Source organism: Heterocephalus glaber, unplaced genomic scaffold (assembly GCF_053883595.1).
Source record: "Heterocephalus glaber isolate CG9 unplaced genomic scaffold, H.glaber_assembly_v1.0 deba00001608, whole genome shotgun sequence".
Classification (NCBI taxonomy): domain Eukaryota; kingdom Metazoa; phylum Chordata; class Mammalia; order Rodentia; family Bathyergidae; genus Heterocephalus; species Heterocephalus glaber.
The window spans coordinates 37,605,227-37,631,900 of NW_028258379.1; the positions used below are offsets into that span (position 1 = coordinate 37,605,227).

At 49.7% G+C, this 26,674-nt stretch overlaps 1 protein-coding gene across 2 annotated transcripts in view; it reads left to right on the forward strand.

Annotated features, from left to right (window-relative positions):
* Positions 1-11,167: 11,167 nt before the first annotated feature.
* Positions 11,168-26,674, forward strand: part of Yy1 (YY1 transcription factor) — a 32,299-nt gene continuing 16,792 nt past the window's right edge. The window contains exon 1 of one of the 2 annotated variants that reach the window (XR_002389342.2): positions 11,168-12,263. Coding sequence is in view for 1 of the 2 variants with exons in the window: in XM_004836966.3 (XP_004837023.1) it covers positions 11,594-12,263 (670 nt within the window). In the remaining variant the exon portion in view is untranslated. The remainder of the gene's footprint in view (positions 12,264-26,674) is intronic. The other variant, XM_004836966.3, reaches the window with a different exon arrangement.

The window sequence follows — 26,674 nt, forward strand, 5'->3', positions numbered from 1 at the left end:
GATTTCTCTACTAAGATGGAGACTCTATTATATTTATTATGAAATATGTAAGTTGCCAAATTTGGATCCTAAAAAAACAATTCAAACACAGGAAATGTGATTTAGGAGCTACACGGAGTGAAAGCAAGCAAGAGCCTCCTCTGCAGCTCCAGTGCTTTCCTCTGGAGCTGGGCATGGAAGCCAGGCTTAAGCGTGTGGCCTGACACCAAGCCTGGCCACACGTGCAACCCTGCCTGATGCTGGGAGACGAGGAGTGAGTGCACAGCGGGACTCACGGTGTGACCGGAACCACTTTGCTCTCACCTAGCCAGCTTTGCATTCAGAATTTAAGGCTTGGAAGAAAGAGGGGAAATTAATCTATAAACCCAGAGCACTGTGACTGCTAACCACTCCATTAATGCGTCCTTCAGAGGCTTGTTTAGGGTGAGGGTGTGGCTCAGCAACAGAGCACGACGGAGGCCTCAGGTGGGCTCCCCAGCACTGGGGGAATCAATAAAGCATTGACTGGGACAGAAAATGGCCTTTTCTATGGACTCATCTTGGTTGTGGTAGTTGTTCTAATAGGATTTTACTGGTAAGCTGGGAGTGGTGGTGCAGGGCTGTAATCCAGCACTCTGGGAGGCTGAGGCAGGAGAACGGCAAGTTCAAGTACTTTCCCAGCCTCTCCCAGCCCCACACAGGAAACGGCCACTTCCTCAGCACCAGCTCCGAGCCAGGTGCTCAGAATGGTGCAGAGCTACAGACTCGGGGAGCATCCTGGCCCCAGGGGCTCTGACCCCTGAAGCACCAGCAGGAACCAAGCAGTGGCGGATCCCGCCGGTCACAGCACCTGGAACTGGCCTGTGTAGTGAGCTGCGCTGTGGAAATGGCCTTCAGGCAGCGCTGTGAGCAAGGTTGCCTGCACCAGCTCCGCTCGGAAGAAGAGCAAAGCTGAAGGGGCCAGGGAAGGACGCTGACAAAGGTGTGCACTGCCCACAGGCAGCAAGGAGGGAGAGGAGGTGGGGCCGGGAGGCTGGGCCCTAGGAGCCCCAGGAAAATCTCTGCCGGGTGATGGGGTCCTGGGTTCCAGCCAGGAATCCCAGGAGTGTCTTGGGGAAAGAGGAGGCTGAGCAGTGCTGGCAGAGGCACAGGCATGAGGACAGAAGTGGAGGCCTGGGAGAGGCGTTGGTGAAATATTTACAAAGTCAAGTCCCCAGGACTTGGAGGTTCTGAGGAATTAGAGAAAGGGAGAAGTCAGAGATGGTGGGTGATCCCCAGGGCTCTCGGGCTGTGGGGCACTGCTCTGGGGACCCCACACCCCATGCTAGGCCTGCTCACGGCCTCCCTCTGCCCACTCCCACTGGGCACCTATGACCGAAACCTGGAAACCATCTTCCACTCCTTTCCCTAATTCCTCACAGCCACCAAGTCCTGGTGACTTCCTCACAAATATTTCTGCAACGCTTCTCCTCATCCCCACTGCTACTGTCTCTGCGTAGGCTCCCCTGGGCTGCTTTCGCCTGCACCCCTGCCAGCAGCTGCTCAGCCTGCTTTCCCCTCCTTCCCCAAAGCCCTTCTGGGTTTGGGGGGTTGGTTGTTTCTGGTTGAGACAGAGCCGCACTATGTAGTCCAGGCTGGCTTTGAATTCACTATGTAACCTTGCCTAGTCTTATGCATCAGCCTCCTGAGTGCTGGGATCACAAGTGTGCATCCAGCTTCTTGGGTTTTCCCATTTGGAACACGGGACCCCGTCACTCCTGCCCAGATTTTCATGGGCCTCCCAAGGGCCTCAGCTAGACCAGCTCCTCAGTGCATCCTGCCCCAGCCTCCAAGCCACACAGGATTGAATAACCCAGGAGAGCACAGAGCAGGAGCAGAGGCAAGGAGGACAAGCTGGAACTGAGGATGGCAATGACAAGGAGAAGGAAGGAGCTGAACTATTGAGCCAGCCCAGGCAGGAATCCCCGGGATGGAGCAAGAGCTGCTTCCCGGTGCCAGGGAGGGCACAGACACAAGGGTTCAAGTCTTCTGCTTGGCACACACGAGGTGCTGATGGCGGTCTGGTGGCAAGGGCAGGAGGGCGACACAGGGGCCCGCGGCCTGGTGCTCCCAGGCTGGGAGAGACCTGAAGGAAAAGCGCCAGGAGCACGGGGCGGGGGGAGGCGGCAGGTCCCCAGGGAAGATAGGGAGATAGGGATGTAGGGTCCAGGGGACAGGGTGGTGGTGGGGACAAGACCACAGGTGTGCGCGGCCCGGGACGGAAGCTTTCTGCTGGATAATGGAGGTGAGAATGGGTACAACTGGCATCTCAGAAGAGGAACTCTGATCCCCCCCGTTTTCCTAAAGGAGGATTCTTTGGAAGCAGGCTGCTGACAGGGGTAGGGAGATGGACACAGGAGACTGGGCTGAGTTAGGACAAGGAAATCAATGCTTCTCCTTTCTTTTGTGCTGGGGATGGAGTCAAAGGCCTGGCACATGCTGGGCAAGCCCTCTACCCTGGAGCCACACCTGCAGCCCCCAAACATCTTCTACGTGCCACCCGACACTCAGCTGATAACGCAGACGTGGGTATTTGTGGGAAAACTGCAGATGTGCAGCAGTGTTTCCTCCAGTCGATTGAGATTTCCCAAGGAGAGGCAGGTGGAAGTGGGCTGGGTACGAGAAGCAGAGGGTGCTGGGGATGGCCGGGGACTTCAGGTCTGAGCAAGGAAGAATGAGGGGTTAAGAACTGAAGGTCTTGGGCTGAGATAAAGAGACAGTGGGATAGAAGGCGGGAGAACCAGGAGAAGACTGGATGCGCTGCTGTTCTGAGGAACCACAGGGACCCAGGCACGGCAGTGGCAAAGTGGTGGAAACGAAGGCAGCTGGTGCTGCAAGGTCAAACTACGAAGAGGGCTAGGAGACGGGAGCCGCCCCGCCGGTCTGGGGCCGGGGTGGGAGAGGCGGACGGCAGGTGGGGCGCCGGGTCTTCAGGGCCACAGGAAAAGGCTGCCTTTGACGTGGTGTCACCAGAGTGGCTAGGAGATTCGCGTGCTCTGAGTGGCCACAACAGTGTCACTTCAGCAAAATACTGCAGGGACATCCTGAGCCATTCCTCGGAAGTGAGCAGGATGCCACCCACGACTGTGTCTGTTCTCCTTTCAGCAGGAGTCCACCCAGCTCTGAGCTACCCCAAACGCCCCATGAACGCAGCCAATCCCCTGCATCTGGCCCACACTGAGAAAGCAAGGGAGCTCCAGGCCCCCAGTCACTCACTGCTGCCCGAAAGCAAATCACACACAGGTGGTGGGGATGAGGACGCCGGGGAGGAAGGGGTCTTACTTTTCTCTCCTTGCTGAGACAAAATACCTGACACCCAAAGTTAAAAAGGAAGGGGTTTATTTGGGTCATAGTTCATAGGGGTTTCAGTCCATAATCAGCCGGCTCCCAGGCTGGGATGGCAAACAGGCCTCGCAGAGGAGAAGCCATGCGGCGTGCACAAGGCCGAAGGATAACAGGAATTTAACAGCGTCTTTCCGCCCGTCATCCCACCCAGGCTGCTTAGGTGCTTAGGGCGGGAGCACTCTCACCTTAGTCCTGGTGCCCTTGGGCCTAGCATTGCACCACGGACCAGTTCCAGCCTCACACACTCTCCATCAAGTCTAAGGCCCTGTGAGGCTTTGGGGGGACATCCAGACCCCAACTGTAACAGAAGGCGAACTAGCACTGAGTGCACAAACATTGCACTTTTTTGGTTTTTGAAACAAGGTCTCATCACATAGCCCAGCCTGGCCTTGAACTTGCGATCCTCTTGCCTCAGCCTCCTGAGTGCTGGATATACAGGCATGTGCTGCCTACCTTGCCTCCTTTTTTATTTTTTGGTACGGGGTATTGAACTCAGGTCCTTGGGCTTACACGGCAGGCATCGAAATCACTGAGCTAAATCCCTGGCCCTCGCCTCTTTAATAGTGTTGTAGCCAAAGAAGCAATTAAGTAACTATAAGCTGGCTATGGTGGCACACGGCTGTAATCTCAGCACTTGGGAGGCTGAGGCAGGAGGATCACTTCCAGTTTGAGGCAGTGCGTACAAGGTCAGGCTATAGAGAGATTCTGTCTCAACCAAACCCAACCAAAAAACCACAGCCTTTTCTGATGGTCACACGGATGATAAATGGCAGAACCAGGACCTGGGCTCAAGCTTTTCACCACACAGCCTGCTCTTTCACCTGTGAGTTTGCAGCTGAGAACCTCTGCAACTGTTGAGGGCTGGGACTGAGACCATTTCCAGGAACCCAGGGCCTTTCGTGTGCTAGGAACACACTCCACTGAGCTACATCCCAGCCTGCCCTCCACTGTTAATCCCAACTCCTAGGGATAACCTGGGACAAGTAATGGCTCATAAAAAAGGAGTAAAGATTAAAAAGTAGGACCCAATGTCGGTAACCAACTGCTGAGAACGAGCAGCCATCCAGGGAATTAATCTGGTGATTCTCAAGGCTAAACACAGCCCTTTTACACAGTGCTGGTCTCAAATATTCAAACTTACCCGCTGACTCATTACCTCCTTTTCATACAGAAATTAACATTTTAAAAGGCTGTTTTGCAGCCAAGGGCTGGGTTGGGCACTTCGTGTTCTGCTCACCTTTCACAACGTTCAGTTTTCCCTCAGGGAGGTCTTCCCCTTACTAGGCTAGGATTGCCCCTCTATCCCCAAACTCCCCACCTCTTCCTAGGACTTGCACAACTAAATACTGGGCATTTGTGCTCAGAGCCATGGTACACACCTGTCACCCAGCCAGTCAATCCCCACCAGGACCTCAGAGTGCTCCTCAGATGCAGTGAGTCCACTTCCTGCCATTCCACACTGCTGTAACTGCAGTGAAAACCATTGTGGCCTGGAAAGCTCCCGTGGGTTAATTTTTTTTTTTTTTGAGACAGGGTCTTGCTATGTAGCCTAGGCTGGTCCCAAACTGAAGGCAATCCTCCCAGAGCCACCATGCCTGGCTTAAAGGATCCTCTACCATTGCGTTCACTTACACATTCTCAACTTTTCTCATACTTATGGACAATAACTGGATTTACTAATTGTAATAAACTACTTGGCCTAAGAGAATTTGACCAAGGCCTTATAAATAATGCATGAAGGGAGTTAGGTTTTTACATATACTATGGGACCTCACCTGTTAACATATAGTTAGGTTACTTGCCACAATTTAAACTCCTAACCTACTATGCCCATTGGTTTGGGGAGGAAAAAATTATTCCTTTAGTATCCTGGTCCTAAAGACTCCACCAAAGGGGGAAAAACAAAACCAAACCTCAACAGTTTAGACAATAAAGAAAATACACCTTGTTTCTTCATTTTACATGTACAGATCCCAATGAGTGGTAACTAACTTAGATACATGTATGTGGATTTTCCATCCTGATTTCTCTAACATTTCCCTGGAAACGAGCCATGGATCTGACTGGAGCTGGGTCCTACCACCCAAACTTACTTTGCAGCCCAGCAAGAGGTAGGAGAGTCCAACTCTTAGGCAGCCCCACTTCTACCTTCACCGCCTGCCAAGTGACCTGGAGTGCACCAGTGTTTTCTGCAAAACGAAGGGACTGGCCCAGCTGCCATGCCTGGCTCTCACAGTTAACTACAAATTCCTACCTGAAGAACTGCAAATGGAGTGGCCTTTAGAACTAATCAGAACGCAGTTTCATGAGGCAGCCAAAATAGTTTATGGTGAGGGGAAACTGTTTAGCTTGCATTTCGTGCTTGAACCAGTCCCAATTATCAAAATAAATATGAGAGGGGCAGAGGATTTGGCTCACTGGCACTGCACCTGCCTTGCAAGAGCAAAGTCCTGAGTTTGATCCCTGGTGACAAAAAAAAAAGGGAGAATCAGCTTTAATGGTCAGACTGTCTACAACCAATGGAGACTGGCTGGAGTGCACTTGCCTAGCAGGCATACAAGCCTAGGTCCAACCTTTAGCCCCTCCCCACCCAGTAAGTAACAATAACAATAATCTAAACAAAGCAAGAACAGAAGTGCGAGGCACCTTTCACCTAACAGCCTTTATTCTTGAGCCCACAGTCATCCCTTCCTAAAACCACAGGGTCTTAAATCAACTTTGATCATTTAACCAAAAAGTTTCTGAAAAAGAACCCCTGGGAAATAACATTGATTTCACAGACTTCAAGTGGGTCCTCAGCTCCAGTCCACATCTTTGTCCTGCTGCCGTGTGGGTCAGGTGACCGAAGGGCACACTCTTCAGTCTCTTTGTTACCACATCTCCTCAGCCATTAGTGAGCTCGGATTTCTTGGAGATTCTAGAAAGCTTTACAGGGCTGTGGTGATGCTTCCAGTACTCATCTTCTACAGATGTCCATGTTCACTTTCCCAGTACACTGGAAGCTTTGCAGAAAGTTGCAGCTTTCAAAACACCAACGGTCCAGCACTATCATGCAGACCTTCCTGTCATGGTACCTTCAACCTGGTCATGGAATCTCTGCAGACCGACCAGCCTCATCTTGGCTCAGAGAGGTGGGAGGAAAACAGCATCCCGGTTTAAGAGAAATACCAGTTAAGTTCAGTAACAATAATCATTTCTTTTCTGTTTTGTTTTTTGAGACAGGGTCTTGCTATGTAGCCCAGGCTGGCCACCAACCCGCAGTAAGCCCCACTGCCTCAGCTTCCTGAGTACTGGGATTATAGGTGTGAGCCACCACACCTGGCTATGATGATTTCTTTCTCTTTTTTTGCCAAAATAAAAGACCTCCAGAAGTTCACAGGAAACACTCATTGGCCCAATGAAAGTGGTGAAATTATCCCCACCTTTCAAGTCTTATGACCCTGAAACTGCAATTTAACTTGTCCTTTTAAATTGACTCTGACTTAGCAGCAAATGGAGGCAGACAGGAACGTTTTTGTGTGTCTAGTGATGAGATGCTGCACAGTTAAAGCAGAAAAGCCAAGAACATCACCCACCACAGCAACCTTAAGGGTTGCTGAACTCCTGGAGCAGGCACTAGGGCCATGACCAGGACCATCTTAGTGCTTTCTCACCTGTCCCTCCCTCATCATATAACCCTTTTCAGCTTTCTCCGCCTCCCTGGGAACATCCACAGCCTGATGTGGAAGGTGGATGGCCTAATGAGTACTTCCCACTTCCCTTGCTCTCTACCACGTTTTTTTTTTTTAATGGAAAGTAGGGAGCTTTACTGGTTACATATTGTGCTGCACAGCCAACAGAGCATTAGAGCCGGAGGATACAGGCAGACAGGCAGCTGTGACTACACACATGCACCCAAGGAGCCCTGGGCCTCTGCTCATGGCTCTGCCCTGGCTTCCTGTATCTACCAAGTCTTAATGTCTTAAAAAGATTTTACCATCAACAACTAGAGTGGGGAAAAGAAATTAAAAGCAATAAGCCATATAAAACATTAGTTTTCATTAATTAAATATTTATGCCGAGTTTATAAACTATGAAGTGAGAAATAACTTAATTCAATGGATCTGATTTAGGGCCAGGGATTTAGCTCAGTGGTTCCACTGCCTGCCTCACAAGCGCAAGGACCCAAGTTCGATCCCCGGTACCAAAAAATAAACAAACAAACAATGGATCTGATTTGTTAAATTGTGTAGGTACAGCACTCCAAGGGGAACCACTCAGGTTTTAAAGCTCAGATGCAAAGAGGAACTAGTCTTATTTTTCACTCCTTACATTAAGACAGTATTCTAAAAAACCAAATCCAAGGTGGGCAGGGTGGCCCACTCCTGTAATCCCAGCACTCAGGAGGCTAAGGCAGGAGGGTCGCCTCCAGGCTACAGAGCAAATTCAATGCCAGCCTGAACTACACAGTGAGACCTTGTCTAAAAGAAAGGAGAGAGGGAGGGTAAATCTAGAGCAGGACTTGGTGGCTCAGGCCTGTAATCCCAGCACTCTGGGCAGCTGTGGCAGGAGGATCACCAAATCTGAGCCAAGCCTGGAACCGTTTTGAAAAAAAAAAAGGGGTGGGACTGGAGATTTAGCTTAGTGGTTCTGGCTCCTGCCTAGAAAGTGCAAGTTCCGGAGTTCGATCCCTGATACCAAAAAAAACAACAACAAAAGGGAGTGCGTAGGTGGGTGGGGACTGGGATTGCAGCTCAGGAGTTCAGTCCCAGTACAATGGACCCTTGACTTACGAACCCAATTCATTCATGAGTGCTGGTTGTAACTCAAGTTGGTTGTTGGTCAAGACTATTTTTTTCATAAGAAATAATGGAAATAGCCATAATGCATTCCGAAACGCCCAAAGCACCCTTCACCTAACATTTGCATAATAAAAGGGTTGTATAATGTGCATAATTTATCAGAAACACCAATAATCTTCCTAGCATTCAACAAAGTTACAGAATATGCCTGGTTTACCAGAAACAATTTCATACTGTACTCACCATTCAAGTTGACATCTTTGGCTTGCAGGAAGGAAGGATGAAATGGAAGGTGGTTATTGTTTGGAAGGAGAGGCCCCTTCCATAAGAACATGAGGAATCTGGCTCTCTGGTGTCCTTTCTCTCCTTGGGAGAGTCTGCAGCCCACTAGGACCTGCTTCAGGCTCACTAGGTCTCAATCTTTTCAGGACTAAAAGCTGGTCTAAGGCTGTCTGTTTCTGTCTTTTCTTTAACACTGTTCTATAGTATGACATGACATTGTCATTAAGCAAGTGAATGCAACGATTGGCTTTTTCTCTGTCTGGGTGGGTCTTCTCTACAAATATTTGTAGCTTTGTCCATTTTTTTAGGATTTCCTTTATTTCAGAGGAAGAACCTTGCTGCACTGATTGTTGATATTCTCCTTCCTCTTCAGAAAGCTCCTCAGCTGCAATTTTCTGAAGTTCCTCTGTAGACAATCCCTCTGAGTGTTCCTCCACCAGTTCCTTAACATCACCACTGTCTACCTGTGGGCCTGTAGACTCTGCTACAACAGCAGCCCTTTTATCAGCACTGGCTGCTTCACCATGCCTAGTCACGCTAAGAACCCCAGTTCTCGCTTTAAAATTGTGAAACCACCCCCTACTGGCACGAAATGTTTCACCATTATCACGCGTTGATGGATTGTCCTTTACAAGATCTGCATTTATCGCCCTAGCTTTTTCACAGATGATAGACTCAGATAGGATGTAACCTGTCGTCTGCCTTTCATTTATCCACTCTAGTAACAGCCTTTCTACCTGCTCTAGTACTGTTGATCGAGACTTACTAATTTGAGTAACACCTTTAGCCACACTAGCTTCCTTATACAGATCTTTTCTCCGTAAGATTGTCGAGATGGTGGATTTCGACATGCTGTACATATTAGCCAGATCGGTAACACGCACACCACTCTCATATTTCTCCACAATTTCTTTCTTCTTTTCAATTGTGATTGCTTTCTTGACCTTCCCTTCCTTCCTTAGCTTCCTTTCTAGCTTTTTGGGGGCCATTCTGATAGCAGTAATCGAAGCGATTATATAAAGCACTGACTGAAATCATGTCCACAAACACCACATCTCGACTCAGACTGGCTCTGGCATAGAGTCTTTGTTTACAACTGCACAAGCAGCTGGAACTCAGGTCGAAACTCACAATGTTGGTCATTAAGCTACAATTAAATTCTGGTGGTAACCCAAGTTGTTTGTGTATAAGGCCGGTCAACTCGAGGGTCCACTGTGAGTAGAGCCAGGCGCTGTGGCACACGCCTGTAATCCCAGCACTCGGGAAGCTGAGGCAGGAAGACTGCCTTGAGTTCAAAGCAGCCCCGGACTAAATCCTGTCTCAAAAAAACAGAAAAAAAAAAAAGAAAAAGAAAAAAGATATAATTAGTTTATAAAGTCACCTTTTAAATTAGAATATGGAAAACTTCCCTAGTAGCTCCCAGTAAGATACCCCTTGTTTTAACAATGGATCTAAGGCTTAATGTGTTAAACAGTTCAGAATAATCATGGGCCTCAATGGCAGAACACTCTTCCAATGGACAAGAGTAAATGAGAATTCTAAGGCTCAACAACCGCACATGAGAGTTAAATGGCCAAATGAGCACACACAGAATTGCCCTCAAGTTTTCAATTTTCTTAAAAATCAGGACGTCTTTATTTGTATTGCTTTAATCTGCCAGAACGACCAAAGGGATGCGGAAGAGCAAAAGCACTTCGCTGCAATACATCTTACTCAGCAGAAAACTTGCCGGTAATTTGTGGCAGGAAAAAAAATCTAGCTCACTGGCAGCTGTCAGGTGGAACAGGCCTTACAAATACTGAATTTTGGGGGGCGGGGATTTAGCTCAGTGGTTTCGGCGCCGGTCTCGCAAACACAAGGTCCCGAGTTCGATCCCCAGCACCCCCCCCCAATACTGAATTATCAAAGAGAGCAAAAGGAACGCGCGGGAGGAAATTTAGCGAGCGATCAATCGATCGCCGGCCCGCGCCGTGAGCCGCCGGACCTGCAAGTCCACGACCTACAGGAAACAGGTACCCAAACGGATCCGTCTCAGGTTTCCGCGGGTCACAAAAGAACAACGGACCTCGGCCAGCAGCGGCCCGGGACCCGCTTCCGCCGCCGCCTGCCGCCGCGATCGGGCCGTCGCGGGGACTGCGCCCGAGGAAGGTGCGGGCGCCGCGACATCTTCCTGTGCCCGCCTTGGTCCGCGTGGCCTCCACTCCCCCCGCAGCCCCGCGCGAAGAGCACGCGCCGACCACGCGAAAAGCCAAACACAGGCGCTGCTCGTCAAACCACTTTATTGGGGCGACCGTTCTGCCGGCCGCCCCGCACCCCGGCAACGGACCACCCGGGCCTCGCCCCAGTGCCGGCCGCCCGCTCGCTCCTGGCTCCCCAGCCGCCAGCCCCCGTGCACCGGGGCCGCGCGGACCGCTCACCGGATCCTGAGGCGGCGGCTGCAGCGGTGACGCCCCATACCCGAGTGCAGCCCGGGCCCCAGGCACCGTTTTTTGTCGCTGTTGCAAAGCGAAGGGCGGAGGCCGCGCGACACTGAGCGGTGGCGTCGGCGCCGCGCTGACGTCACGCGCCCCGGGCCAGCCAGCGCGCGTGGGGGCCTCCCCGCCCCCTACCCCAGCGGCCCCAATCCGGTAGGAGCCCGAGCTATGGGGCGGGGTCATGGCGGCGAGCAAGGCCGCAGGATTGGCAGCGAGGGAGGAGCGAGAGCGTGGCCCAGCGAGTGGGAGCGAGGCGGGGCGGGGCCGGGACAGAGCGGAAGTCTCGCGAGGCCAAGCCCGAGAGGAGTGTGGCGGCGGCAGCGGCGGCGAGATCTGGGCTCGGGTTGAGGAGTTGGTATTTGTGTGGAAGGAGGCGGAGGCGCAGGAGGAAGAGGGAAGCCAGGCGCCGGCCCGGAGGGCGGGAGGAGGCGCGGCCAGGGCGGGCGGCCGAGGCGCGGCCAGGCGAGGCGCGGCCAGGCGGGCAGCGGGACGAGCAGCGGCCGACGAGCGCGGGGCGCACCGAGCGCGGGAGGCGGGGAAGCCCCGCCGCGGCCGCCGCGCCCGCCCCTTCCCCCGACGCCCGCCCCCTCTCCCCCCTCCCGCCCGCCGCCTTCCTCCCTCTCCTTCCTTCCCCACGGCCGGCCGCCTCCTCGCCCGCCCGCCCGCAGCCCCCGCGCCGAGGCCGCCGCGGCAATGGCCTCGGGCGACACCCTCTACATCGCCACGGACGGCTCGGAGATGCCGGCCGAGATCGTGGAGCTGCACGAGATCGAGGTGGAGACCATCCCGGTGGAGACCATCGAGACCACGGTGGTGGGCGAGGAGGAGGAGGAGGACGACGACGACGAGGACGGCGGCGGCGGCGACCACGGTGGCGGGGGCGGCCACGGGCACGCCGGCCACCACCACCACCACCACCACCACCCGCCCATGATCGCGCTGCAGCCGCTGGTCACTGACGACCCGAGCCAGGTGCACCACCACCAGGAGGTGATCCTGGTGCAGACGCGCGAGGAGGTGGTGGGTGGCGACGACTCGGACGGGCTGCGCGCCGAGGACGGCTTCGAGGACCAGATTCTCATCCCCGTACCCGCGCCCGCCGGCGGCGACGACGACTACATCGAGCAGACGCTGGTCACTGTGGCGGCGGCCGGCAAGAGCGGCGGCGGCGGCGGCTCGTCGTCGGGCGGCGGCCGCGTCAAGAAGGGCGGCGGCAAGAAGGGCGGCAAGAAGGGCTACCTGGGCGGCGGGGCCGGCGCGGCGGGCGGCGGCGGCGCCGACCCGGGCGGCAAGAAGTGGGAGCAGAAGCAGGTGCAGATCAAGACCCTGGAGGGCGAGTTTTCGGTCACCATGTGGTCGTCAGGTGAGTTACGGCCGCGCGCCGCGGCCCGGGATGTTTTTGTTTTGAAGGGAAGCCATGTTTTATGTGTGCGCTGGGCGCCGCCATCTTCTCCGCCCGGGCCAGTATGGCGGCCCCAAGATGGCGGCGACGGGGGCGGCGGGCCCAAGATGGCGGCGGGCGGGGGAGGGGCGCGCCAGGCCGCAATGGCGTAGTTGGCGCGGGGGCCGCGCGGCGCGGCGGCCCGGAGGGTGGGGAGGGCCGGCGCACGGCCCCAGGAGCCCTCTCCGGACGCGCCGCCTCCGCCCTCCCAGCGGCCCCACGCCCGGCTCTCGGGGCGGGCGGGACGCGGCGGGCGTTGGCGGGCCTCGCGCTGGGACGCGGCCGCGGCCCGCACTCTTTCTCTACCGGCCTCTGGGGGCGCCGCGCCCGGCCCTGCGACTCCGGACGCGCCGAGGCCAGGGCCTTCGGAGGGGCGGCGCGGTTTTGGGCCGGGCGGACCCTGCCGTGTCAGTGCCTCGGTCCCTGCGAACGCTGCGCTCGGGGGGCGGGTGGCGGGCGGCGGCCCCGCCCTGGCGAAGCGCTCTCGCTTTGCTTCCCGTGGAAAGGCCTTTAGAAAGCTGCGTTTCGTGTTCCTGCACGGCTTTGCACCGGCGGCCGGTTGTGCCTGCGTGTGGAATCTTTGTTTTCGCTTTGCGCTCCCGAGAGACGGTGTCGCCTAGTGAGCGGGGCTTGCTGCTTAGCCAGAGGGCCGCGTCCTAACCCCGGCCGTGACCTTCCTTCGCTACGTAGCCCAGCACCGGGCGTGTTCGGTTTGATGCCGAGGTTGGGACCCCAATCTTATAATTTGAAACGACTTCCTAAATGCTTAGAATTGAGGGCCGAGGATTTAGCTCAGTGGTTCCGCCGCCTGCCTTGCAATCGCAAGGACCCGAGTTCGAGCCCCTGTACCAAAAGTAAATAAATAAATAAAATAAAAAATAAATTCTTAGAATTGGACAGGGCCCTAAAGTATCGTGATCTTTGTTAAAAGATTGTTAGGCGGGGCGTAGTATCCAGGGTTGTGATCCTAGCTGCTAGGCGGCAGAGGCAGGTGAATGGCATGTTCGAGGCCAGCCTGGACATGGAGTTTGCTCAAGATACCATTTGAATTCAGATCCTTAGGCAAAAGTGTGTTAACCACATGACTTTTTTTTTTTTGGTACCGGGGATCGAACTCGGGTCCTTGAGCTTGCGGAGCAGGCGACAAAACCACTGAGCTAAATCCCCGCCCCAACCACATGACTCTTAAGTTTTATCTCGTGGTGTGGTCGCGTTGGATTTCCAGTATATTTTTTATGTTCTGCATGTAATGTTACCAGATTGTTGACCCACTTTTCCAGACCCAGAAACTTGGTAGTGTATGACGCTGCCTCATGAAGTGTGGTCTGTCACGTTAGGTAGAGGAGAAAGTCTGAGGGGCCTAACTCGTGTAGGTTAATTTACACTGAAGTCAGCATTTAGTAAAAGTGGCTGCTTACAAAGATGTACAGTCTGGGGGGTTTTTTTGTATCCGGGATCGAACTCAGGTCCTTGCACTTGCGCAGCAGGAGGCAAAACCACTGAGCTAAATCCCTGGCCCCTGGGGTTTTTTTTTTACTTGTTTGAGACAGGGTCTCTGTACATAACTTAAGCTGGCCTTGAACTCACTATGTAACCCAGGTTGGTTTAGAACTCAGGGTGATTCTCCTGCTTCAGCTCCCCTAGTGCTGGGATTTGCAGGAAGCTGCTTGGGGTTATTTTAACCTACATTTAGGTGAGGGTAACATAGGATGGCCTCTTTCCTCAGATGTGTTTTGTGATACATTATCCCTTTGTCCTTGTGGATTAGAATTTATTACCAAAGATAAGCTCACTATTTTGTGGTCAGCTGTGCTTGGGTCAAGTTCGAGTTCTGAGAAGTTTCCTATCTCAGAACTGAAATGGGGTGATACAGTGGTAGGTGAAAACACCAAAGCTGACTCTTAACGCTAGACTTTTTGTGGGTTTGTGTTGATATGGTAGGCACTGTGTTAATTGCTTTTCTATCCGTGATTTCATTTGGTTCTAGGCATAAAGATTTTAACCATGCTGTTTTTCCGTTAAATTAATCCCTTAGTTATGGGTGGGAGGGAATGAGCTGTTAAACCACCGATTTTGTTTGGTTTTGGGTTTTTTTCCCTTTTTTTGGTTTTTTTTTTTTTTTTTTTTTTTTAAAGACGGAGTCTTGCATGTAGTTCAGGCCTGCCTCCAACTCATGGTGAGGCTCCTGCTACAGCCTCCCCAGTGCTGGAATTACAGGTATAGGCCACAATTTTGCTTAGGCCCCAAACTGAGTTACCTGAAAGTCCTTAGTAAAAAATAATTGTACATTGCTAGGAGTGGAGTATTGCCTTGAGTTTGAGCCCAGCCTCTAGCTACATAGTTCAAGGCCAGTCTGAAAAAAAATAATTAAATTTTAAAAATTGTACATAAAGGGGATTTTCAAGGTTCTAGTTAGGTGTTAACGTCTCTTGGTTTAATGTCAACAATTTAGTGGGAGTCAGCATGTTTGTGGAAACCAAATACTTGGATTTTTGTGGTTCTCTGCTTGTATTCAATCTTCCTTGAACTTAGGGTGACTAGAGTTCTCCATGGTGGACAGCTTTTGAATGGAACAGCAGCAGGGGAACCTGGTAGTTCTATGTTGAGGGGTTTCAGACCAGAAAGGATCTTGAGAGGTTGGCTTTTTTTCTTTTAAAAAAATTGATATAATTTCTCCCACAGTTCAGTACTTTTCTATATCAGCAGATTGTGCAACAGTCACTATCAGAGCCAGGCATGGTGGCACACACCTGTGATCCCAGCACTCCTGGGCTGAGGCAGGAGGATCACCATGAGTTCAAGGCTGCCCTGAACCACGTAATGAGACTGTCTCAAACAAACAAAATATCACTACTATCTTATCGCAGAACTTTTTCATCTCCCCACAAAGAAACTCAGTACCTGTTAGCAGTCACTTCCCATTCCCTCACCCTAGCCCCTGACACCCAGCTTTCTGTCTCTGTGGATTTACCTGTTTCAGTCCAACTACCATTGGGAATTGGAAATTGAACACAGAGAGCACTGAGCTACAGCCTCTGACCTTTTTACTTGTCTTGTCTGTCTTCATTTTGTTTTGGTACCAGGGATCGAACTTGGACCTTGCGCTTACGAGGCAGGCGGCAGGACCACTGGGCTAAATCCCAGGCTCTTGTCTGTCTTCATTTTGGGGCAGGGTCCCGTGAACTTATGAGCCTTTTGCCCCAGCCTCCAGGGTAGCTGGGATTACTGGCCTGTGCCACGAGGCCTGGCTACTCCAGATATTTTATGTGGCTGTTTGTGTCTGGGTTATCATGTTTTCAAAGTTCTTTTGGGTTGTAGCATGTACTTCCTTTAAGAACTACTTTTGCAGATGAGAAAATTAGGCCTCCTTAATCTAAACATGCTTCAGTGTTTAATCACAGTTGAACTGTGTTTTGAATATTCCTAATGAGTTATCTGTTAATTCTGTTTTTGTATTTTTTGGGGGGGGAGGGTACCAGGGATCGAACCCAGGTCCTTGAGCTTGTGAGACAGGCGTTGGAACCACTGAGCTAAATCCCTGGCTCTGCCAATGAGTTATGTTTTATGTAGTGACCCCAGTGCTAATGAGGGTTTTTTTTCCCTTATAGATAATTTATGAACATTTCGATGTTGGCAGATTTAGGACACTGTGTTGTGTGTTTTCTCTAGGTGTTCATCCCTACTGTGTAGGAGTGGCTGTGTCTTGTGGAGCTCATTATAGACAAACCCTCACCTAAACCTTCGGGTTGAATCAGGGAGCTAATGATAAAAGCTAAGCATTTAAAACACATGGCCCTGGTACACACAAAAAAAATTTTTTTTAAAACATACGTGGCTTTCAAATCTTGATTTCATGTGGTAAGAAATTGTGACCTGTAAGGTAGTTGATATTTTAACTATTAAGACTGAATATAGAAATATATATATTTGTGCTAGATTGAGCAAAACATCCAGGACCAGAAAACCACTGATTTTAAATCAGCAAGTTGGAAGAAAATCAAAATGTATTTAAAATTTCTCCGTTTAATATGTTCAGAAAGTTATGGTTCACCAAAAATGATGTCATGACCATTTGCCATTTCTCTGGGTATTCTGTCTCTTCCTTTACCATGCTGTTTATCACTAAGTGTAGATACCATAATGGTAAATTTCCATGGAGTGATGCCAAAAAGGCCTCCCGAGGAATCATATCCTCGGGGTGACCTCAGTGAGTGGCCCCAGCCCCAGCCCGGAGTCCTGACCTGATCCTGATCCGGGGAGCTTCACTGCACCCCTGTGCCCTTAGGCCTCTGGTTATTGACCTTCCCTTTCCTCTCCCTGGCAGGAGCCACCTTGTCCTAAGGGGCGAAATCTGAATCAGAAAAAGGTCAAGGCTTCTCCCACTTAAAACTAGCAGTTCTACTTTTGGAAGAGAGTACATTTTAAAAAGCAGCACAGCACGGTCTCTGGCAGACTCCTGGTTATTTACCAAAGGGAGTCCTCTTTGTTCTTAAAGTCTGTTTTGCAGGTTTGGTCTTTTCTGAAGCTGAGAGACTTAGAGATTATAACAAGTTATTTGCAAAATACCTTGTACAGTGAACATGTTTCTTCAGTACTGAGGATTGAACCTAGGGCTGTCACACTGATCGCAGCCTGAGGCTTTTTAGATTCTGAGATGGTCTCACCACGCCTCTTGGGCTGGACTAGAACTGTGCCCCTTCTTCCTGCCTCAGCCTTCCAGAGTACACCCTGGGAGCACAGCTGTGTGCTGCCGTGCCTGGGGCAGTGAATGTTTCTTTTTTTGATTTTTTTGAGGCAAGGTCTTGCTCTGTTGTTCAGGCTGGCCTTGAACTTGGCCATCCTCCTTCCCAAGGGGTAGGATTACACTTGTGCCACCCTGCCTGGCCATTAACCCATGTATTTTTAAAATTAGGCATCTGAAACATGACTTGGATATTAAAAATAACGATTTGTAACTGTTAGACTATTAAGAGTACGCAGATCTTGAATGTTACTCTGTGAGGTGGACTTCAGTGACAAGGAAAGCCACTTCCTAGTTGTAAATGTGTCATGCTAGTAGGGCTCATTGTGTTTAGCTTTTTTTTGTTTTGTTTTTTGGTTCCGGGGATTCGGTACCTTTTGCTTTCGAGGCAGACAGCAGCACCACTGAGCTAAATCCCCAGTCCTGTTTACCTGCTTTTTTTTTTTTTTGGTACCAGGGATTGAACTCCGGACCTTACACTTGCAAGGCAGGCACCAGAACCACTGAGCTAAATCCCCAGCCCATGTTTAGCTTTTTGATTTATATCCCAGCCCATGCTGAGCTTATGGAACCCTGAGCCCTGAATGTGCTGGGCAAATGCTCTCCCACTGAGCTTACTGTGCATCCCCAGCCCTCATTCTCAGGGAATCATAGTCACTATAGCATTCCATTTCCTCCGTAAAGGACAGTGGCCAAAGGCCAAGGTAGATGACTTTGGCCTGTCCTATCTTTTTTTTTTTTTTTTTGTACTGGGATCGAACTCAGGACCTTGTCACCTGCAAGGCAGGCAGTGGAACCACTGAGCTGAATCCCCAGCCTGCCTCTCTTCTGATTGTAGAATTTTTGTAAAATGAATTGAAGTGGGGGGTGTCAGAGAATTTGTTTTCAATTATTTTTTTCACATTGGAGGTAAACATGTGAACTGTATCACTAAGCTACATGGCCAGCACCCCCTTTTTTTGAGACAGGGTCTCACTTTGTAATTCAAAGTGGCCTTGAGCTCACTATGTAGCCCAGGCTGGCCTTGAATTCAAGGCAATCCTCCAGCCTCAGCATCCTTAGTGCTGGGATGCATGCACCACTACACCTAGCTCCAGCTCCCATTTTCAATTTTTTTTTTTTTTTTTTTTTTTTTGAGGTACCAGGGATTGAACTCAAGACCTTGTGTTCATGGTGCCATTGAACTAAAATCCTCGGCTCTCCCATTTTCAGTCTTTATAGCAAAGAAATTCTACTTTACACATCACTGTGTGATGATAGGAAGCAATGTATTCCTCCCTCCCCTTCCTGCCCTCCTTCCTTTGTTCCTGCCTAAACTGGGGCTTGAGCCCAGAGCCAGGTATGGTAAGTGCCCTTCACTGAGCCACATCCCAGCCCTCTAGTAACATCCTAACAGTCACTAGCTTTCCGTGATGGTTTCTAATGCAGTTAAACAGTAGGACAGGGGCCAGGGGTTTAGCTCAGTGGTTTCACCGCCTGCTGCGCAAGCGCAAGGACTCGAGTTTGATCCCTGGTACCAAAAAAAAAAAACCCCCCAAAAAACAGTAGGACAACATGCATGGTCAGAACCAACATTAGGGGCTATTTTGTGTGTAAGTTAATTCCCCTCAAATAGAACCAGGGAGTAGGGTGAGGGACTGCCGCTGTGACGGGAGGGGAAGCTGCTCTGCGGGTGTGGCCTCCTCTCATCTAAGAGAGCATCAAACTTGGAATAGCCTTCTTGATAAATAATTGAGTGGATGGAAGTTGTGCTGTAAAGCAGAATCATGACATGTACCAAAATATCATTTTGATAAATCAGACACAGAAGCTCAAATGCCACTAGTTTTCTCTTGCCGGAAACCCAAAATAGAAATAAAAGAGCAAAATAAAAGATAATAGGAAGTAGGGAGATTTTTTCAAAGGAGAGGGGGATCAAGATTGGGGGTAGGGGGTGAAAACAGGGATTAGGATATGTTATGTACGTACACCAGAACTGCACACCAGCAGTGTAAATGTGTGCTACACTCATGCACTAATAAAAGTTTAAAATAAGTTATTCTGGTTTATTCCACTGTAAGTAGAAAAGGAGTATTCAGCCTGGGGAAGAGTATGGAGATCATTTGAGGGAATGTGTGGACTCTAGAAGAAGACCTAGCTTGAAATGCCAGTTAGGGCACTCCCCATACAGTGCTGCTTTAGACAGTTAACTTGAAATGTCTGAGGCTTCAGTTCTTTAAAGCCTTAAGATTGATGTCTTGAAAGTTTTTATTTTATATATTTATTTGTTTTGGCTTTTGAGATAGACTCTCGCTTTGTAGTTCAGGCCAGCCTTAAACTCCCTGGGTAGCCCAGGCTGGCCTCAAACTCAGGGTGATCCTCCTGCCTCAGCCTTCTGAGTGCTGGAATTCCAGGCCTGCGCCACCATGCCCAAGGGGTCATGTCTGGTTTTGCCTTTGTGCATCCTGAGTATTGAGCGAGCTCCCATTTCAGCAAAGGTTTAGGTGGTGAGTAGATGATGTTTATTTTGCCAAAAGTAATGGAGTTGCTACCGCAAAGTTAGTGTCCTAGTATGAAAGGTGGGGAAACAGAATTAGCCTACATGCATAGGTAAATGGTAAAAAATGGGAAGTCAAGGTCACACACAAAAAGAAGGCATCAGGACCAACCCTGCTGAGCTTCCCGGCAATCAAGATGAATAAAGAAATTGTATTATCTTTATCTGATATTTGGAAAAACTTCAAGAAAAAAACCAGGCTTTTCACAGGACTAAATGAAACACGAACAGCTTTGGGCCAGGTGTGTCTGCCGGGATGGAGCACTTGGGTTGATTGCTGCCATCACAAGACAAGAGCTGCTGTGTATGGGAAGAGTAACGCTCCGACGTTAGTGTCAGAAACTAGATCTCTTTTAGCTGGTGTGGTCAGATTTCAGTGTTGTCTTAGAGCTGACGGAGACGCCAAAGTGTGGCCTAACGGATTTATACTGTTCTGAGTTCTTTACGCGCTTACTGTGGTTTTCTTTTCTTAAACCTCGACCACTGTGTAGAACAGTAAAGCCTGGTGGAGAATACTGTACTTTATCTTGTCTGACTGCTCAAGTCCCGCTTTTAGAGGTGTCGAATGCAGGGTGGAAATCTGCCGGTCAGTGAGGTGGAGCCTTTGGCACAGCTGTTACTCGTGAGTTAGGGTTTGGCTTACAAATGGCACTTAGGTTTTGGTTGTTGCTGCTTGTGGTGCCTGGGGCTGAGACCTAGGCCTCAGATGGTGCTGGACAGTCTCCCCTCGGCCTCTCCCAGCTCCACCCAGGCCTCTGCTCTGGGACTTCTGGGAAGCTGATGGATGACACAGTGGCTCCAGAGATCCTTGTTCTCAATCCTGGAGCTGGGAGGGAGTGCAATTAGACAGAGACTGATGAGGAGAGCACCTGGCCGGCCGGGAAGGGGAAGCGGGTGGGCCTGAGGCCATCACGAGTGGGTGCCTGAGGGGATGGACCACCGAGGAGGAAGGAAGAGGGGCAGGGCACAGAAAGTGATGGAGGGCAGCAGCCTGTGGTAGGTTTTTTTTTTTTTTTTGGTACCAGGGATCGAACTCGGGACCTTGTGCTTGTGAGGCAGGCGCTGAGCCTGTGGTAGTTTTATGTGTGGGGGGCTATGGAGATTGAGCCCAAGGTCTTTGCACTGAGCTACATCCCCCAAGCCCCCCTTATTTTGAGATAGGGTCTGGCTAAATCTGTAAGTTGCTCAGGCTAGGCTTGAATTTGGCATCCTTCCTGCCTCAGCCTCCCAGTGTGCTGGGATTACAAGTATGCACCACACTGCCTGACTGTTGTTCGGATTGGTGGTAGTTTGTTACATTGTTGGTGAGAAACTGCTTGCATGCCTGTGTGCTTCAGCCTGCAGCTGCTTAGCTAGCATCTCTCACGTGCACTCGGAGAGTGAGGCTTCTGGAAGGAAGAAGCGTCAGTTATTAATTGCTTTTTGTTGGACATTGACCAACCCTGAGGAAACCTGCTGAGCTGGAGTGTAGGGGCCAGAGGAGCAGCATTCTCTACTTCTCTGCGTCTGTGGACCGCAGTCCTCAGTCTCATCTTCTTGGCTGTGGATGGTTTTCAGTCTCCTGCTTTGCCTCAAGTTGCCCTGGGAGTGCCGAGTGCATTGGCAGCACACAAGGACCCTGGACCTCTGGGTAGAGGTACAGACCAGCGCCGTATTTACACACCGATTCTTACCTCTCAGCACATCTTCTGCGCGTAGGGGCGCTCTTGGATTTTGCTGCTTGGAGCTCCCAGCTGGAGTCTCTGCTCTAGTTCCAGGGCATTTGTGCCCATTTAGCGCTGGAGTCACCAAAGTGACAGTTTGGACTTAGTTGCCAACAGGACGGTGCCCACCTCTGTACCCCTCTGAGTCATGCTTTCACTCTCAGGCTTCCCCAGGCACAGCTCGGGGTGGAGCGCTTGTACTGTGTGTGCTAGCGGCCAAGCAGCGACTCTGAGGTTGGCCGTAATTTGCATTGCTAGTTGTGTTGTAGTAACTGGGTTTACTAACTTCTTGTAAGTAGATTGCAGTGGAGCTTTGCGGGGAAGAGGAGGAGGAGGAGGTGGTGGTTGCAGAAGGGGTCTCACTGTGGTTCACTCTGGCCGTGATCTGTGTGCAGCACAGGCTGGCAACTTCCTGCTCAGGGCTGGCCTTGCAGGCCTGTGCTCCTGTGACCACCTTTAAAAGTTTCTTTCCTTTTTCTTTTCTCTTTCTTTCCTCTTTCTTTCAAAAGTTAAATAAGAATGACCAGATGATAGCAAGTATTGGGATTATTTGACCTGCTTTAATATGTGTTCAGTTTTTGGTGGAAATGAAGCAGTCGTGTGTACTGGGGATCAAACTTGGGACCTTGCCCTTTAAAGGCAGGTGGCAGAACCACTGAGCTAAATCCCCAGCCTTTTGTATCTTTTTTATTCTGGTAGTAGAAGCTCGTATCTTTTGTCATGTCTTTTTTTTCTTGCATTTTATTGTTTGTTGAATAATGGTCCTATTCACAGTTCTTGTGTACTGGTCTCAAGGAGTTTTCCAAATTAGTTCTCATGTACAGTACATTGTTTCTTAAGGAATAAGTTATAACCGTGTGATAGGGCGCTTAAATACAGAATCCACCAAAAAAAGGTATACATCAGGAAAAGAAAAACTTGTGTAAATATTTTAATACTAAATTCATTGAGACATCATGAGATTAATACAAGTTAACCTTTGGCCTCTACAATTACAAGAGGTGCTCAAAGTAGTGGCCTTGAGCTTCCTGTATTAGTACGGCAAACTACTGAAGTGCGTACGTTTTGGGGGCAGACTCTGTGTAATGAAGACGTAACCACCAGAATTATTTCAGACTTAGATCAGATCAGTGAAAGATATTTGGAGCTAGGAACACCGTATCACTGACAGTGTTCAGGGGTGTGGGTGTGTGGTCTTTAAAAGCAAAGCCTCTGTCCTTGTCTGTGTTTGAGAGACAGACCTCAAACTCACTATGGACCACTTAGTAACATTTTTGCTGGGTGGAGCTTGCTGCCTGCCTCCCTCCCTCTGGGCAGATCTCTTCAGGCTCCTTTGCGGTGCCCTCTATCCTTCAGTCTTATTAGACTTGTGGGATTTCAGGTCTGAGCCCTCTCTGTACTCTTGTTTTGTTGCTTTGCTTTTTTGATACAGGGTCTCACTAAGTAGTTTGGGCTGTTCTTGAGCTCACTGTGTACCCCAGGCTGGCCTCAAACTCTTGGGGATCCTCCTGCCTCAGCCTCCCAAATTGCTGGGATTCCAGGCATGCCCCACCACATCTGACCTCCCGTGTACTCTTGCAGTAGATACCCTTCTGTGCTTTTTATAATGGATGTGGTCTGCGTCTCTGGTGCCTCCTGGAGGGCTGTCTGCTCAGTGCACAGGTATCTGAAGCCAAGGAGGTCTCCAGATCTACACACTGTCCCCACAAGTGACCCCATCCTCCGAGAAACACCCATGAGAAACTCTCCTCCCCACCACCTGACTCATTACCTAGCCACGTTCATTCCTCTTCCAAGATCAGTCTGACTTGTTTTAAAGACCTGCTGAAAATGTGTTATTAGGCAGTAGGTCCTGTTAAGTAAACTCGCTGTCAGAAGTTGTTCCCGGTATAAAAATTACTACTACATCTTTTTTTTTTTTTTTTTGGTACCAAGGATCGAACTCAGATCCTTGCGCTTGCGCAGCAGAAGACAAAACCACTGAGCTACATCCCCGGCCACTTACTGCTACATCTTAATCCCATGTCCTCCAAGTAAAATCCCATTCTGTACATCAAGTGACACCAGAATTTCCATGTTTTTCTTATAACTAATCAAGTCTGTGCCCCCTCAATAGGAAAGAAGCCATGGACCATCCATAAACAAGCAGGGTTGTGTTCCAATAAAACTTTGCTTGGGCCAGGGATTTAGCTCAGTGATTCTGCCGCCTGCCTTGCCCCAGGTGCAAGGTCCCGAGTTCGATCCCTGGTACCAAAAAAAAACAAACTTTGCTTACACAAGTAGATGGTACATTTGCACATCAGGGGTCACAGCAGCAACAGCAACAATCCCAAAAAGGTAGGAACAACCCACTCATAGCCCAGCACAGTGGCACATGCCTGTGATGCCAGCTTCCTGGAAGGCTGTGGTAGAATTGCAGGTCTAAGGCCGGCCTGAATGATTGAGCAAGGACCTGAGTCAAAAATGTACGAGGAATATAGATCGGGTACAGCACTTGCCTAGCATGTGTGGGCCCCTGGGTTCAAACACCAGTCCTGGGGGGAGAAAAAGAGAAAGAACCCAGGTGTCAGTTGGTAGATGAATGGGTAAACAAAATATGCTACATCCACATAGAATATTTAGTGGTTTTGTTTTATTGTTTTGAGACAGGGTCTTGCTATGTAGTCATGCTGTGGGCTTGAATTTGTAATTCTCTTGCCTCGCCCTCTTACATGCTAGGATTACAGGCATGTGCCACTGGGCCTAGCTAGATTTTTTAAAGAATTTTTTTTAGTATAATTGACAAAAATTGTATGTATTTGAGTTAGAATATTCAACATGTTTTGAGATAAATGTATATTGTATATTGATTACTGCAATTAGGCTATTAACATATTCATCACAATCTTGTAAGAATCCTTAAATTGCTTCACATAGAGACATTTAATAATAGCACAACTCAAAAAACAGCCTTTCGGGGTGTGGATTTAGATCAGTGGTTTCGCCACCTGCTGCGCAAGCACAAGGACCCGAGTTCAATCCCCGGTACCAAAAAAAAAATAGTCTTTCAGTTTTTGAAGACAGGGGCTCTTTGTAGCCCAGGCTGGCCTGGGCTCCTCCTGCCTCAGCCTCCCGATGGTTGGGATTAAAAACTTGGGTCACCATGCCTGGCAACTTGAAAAATGCTCTTAAAAAGAAAAATGTGGGCCAGGGATTTAGCTCAGTGGTGCCGCCTACCTCACAAGTGCAAGGTCCTAAGTTTGATCCCTGGTTCTGGGAAATGAAAAAGAAAGAAAGAAAAATGTGCTCAGCATCTCCACCCCCAGACAGATAAAACAGTTACATTTCACATAGTAAGGGAAACATGCAGTACCTTCTAAGTCTGCCTTATCTTGCTTAACTTTCGTTCTTTATGGCTGAGTAGTACCCCGTTGTGTGTGCGTACCACATTTATCCATTCATCCGTTGGTAGGCTCCTAGGCCAGTTCAGTTGCCTTGACAATAAACACAGGTGTGTAGGTAACCCTATGGTGTACTAACTTCCTTCAGGTGTATGCAAGGAGTACTACATCTGGGTTTGGGTCGTACGGTAGTCCTGTGTGTGTGTGTGTGTGTGTGTGTGTGTGTGTGTGTGTGTGTGTGTGTGTGTGTGTTGTGTGCTACTGGACCTTGCGCTTGTGAGGCAGGAGCGGTGACGCTGAGCTAAGTCCCCGGCCCTGCTTTAGTTTTTGAGCAGCCTCCATACTGGTTTTTCCCTCCCCATCCTCAGCAGCACTTGTTTTATTCTCACTGGGTAAGGTGGGATCTCAGTGCACTTTGCTTTGAATTTCCCTGATGGCTAACGTGTTAGAAATACCAATTGGCCACTTGCACTTCTTTTGAGAAGTGTCTGTCCAACTCATTTGCCCACTTACTTAATTTTTTTTTGGTGTTTTTGAGGTCTGTATATATTCTAGACATTAATCTTCTGTCAGAAGAGGCTCAGGGAGGAGGGTCACAGCGAGTTTGAGGCCAGTGTGAACTACATAGCTAGACCCTGCTTCAAAAAAAAGAGTGGCTGGCAAAGCTTTCCACCCACTCTGGGGGCTGTCTCTTCACTGGGTTGCTGGCAGGTCTCCCTTGGCTGTGCAGGAATTTTTTACTTTGATGTGGTCCCCTTATTGACTCTTGCTCTTACCTCCTGTGCTGTGGGACTGTTGCTCAGGAAGTCACTGCCTCTACCTGCCCCCCCAACCCGGTTTGAACTCAGGACCTTGCGCTTGCGAGGCAGGTGCTGGAACCCTGTGCTAAATCCCTGGCCCCCTTTTCCATCTTACGGTGTCTTCAGTCTCTTCAGTGTTCTTTAATTTTTATTGTAGAGATCTTTCACCTCTTTGGTTGATTTTTGTTGATTTTGTGTCTTGTAGAAACCAGAATATTATTCATGAAATTTTATATTTGCTACAATGGAAGGAAAACTGCTTAGTGAAATAAACAAGACATGAAAATTGAATGCTATGTTAGTCTACGTATAGGAGGTCCTTGGAATAGGCAGACTCATACAGGTAGAAAGGAGAGAGGTTAGAAGAGCCTGGAGGGAAGAAGTTACTGCTTAATGAATAGAGTTTTGTTGGGGATGATGAAAAGGCTTTGTATAGGTAACGGTGATGATTACACAACACTGTGAATGTGTATAATGCCACCAAATTGTATTTTTAAAATAGTTGAAATTGTGTTTGGGTGTATTTTACCGGATTACAAAAAAGAAAAGGAAACCATGGAAAGTGGAGAAAAGGCAGTAGGCCAGATTCGTACTGTTAGCTATACTCCCCAGCCCCGATACAGGTCAGAAAATCTCGCCAGCCTCTGCTTTAAGTTTACCTCGTTAACTGTGTGCTTTTGTTGGCTTGCTTGCTTGCAGTACTGGGACTCGAGCCCAGGGCCTTTATTCATGCTAGGCAAGCACTCCACCACTAGCTGCATCCCTAGCCCCCAACTTGTAGGTCCTCTGGGTTCTTTATCAGTAGCTCGTTCTAGGTAGGTGTGGCTCTCTACTTTGTGGTCATTCTTGTATCAGAAATACCAGTTGTCTGACTGAGAGTAGTGCACATTCCTGTAACCCCAGCACTCGGAGGCGGAGGCAGGAGGACTGGAAGTTTGAATCCAGTCTGGGCAGTGTAGTGACGTTGCAAAATCCTGTCTCAGAAGTTTTTTTTCTTTTTTTTTAAAGGGTTGGTAGCTAATGCAAAGGCCCTGGGTTTAATCAATCCCCAGTACCACCAATTTAAAAAAAAATTAGAAATATAAATTGTCGGTGAAGACAATAGTTTTCTACCCACCACTGTGGGTCGGTATCACTTGAAAAGATGAAAATGGCATAAGGGGCAGGTTGACC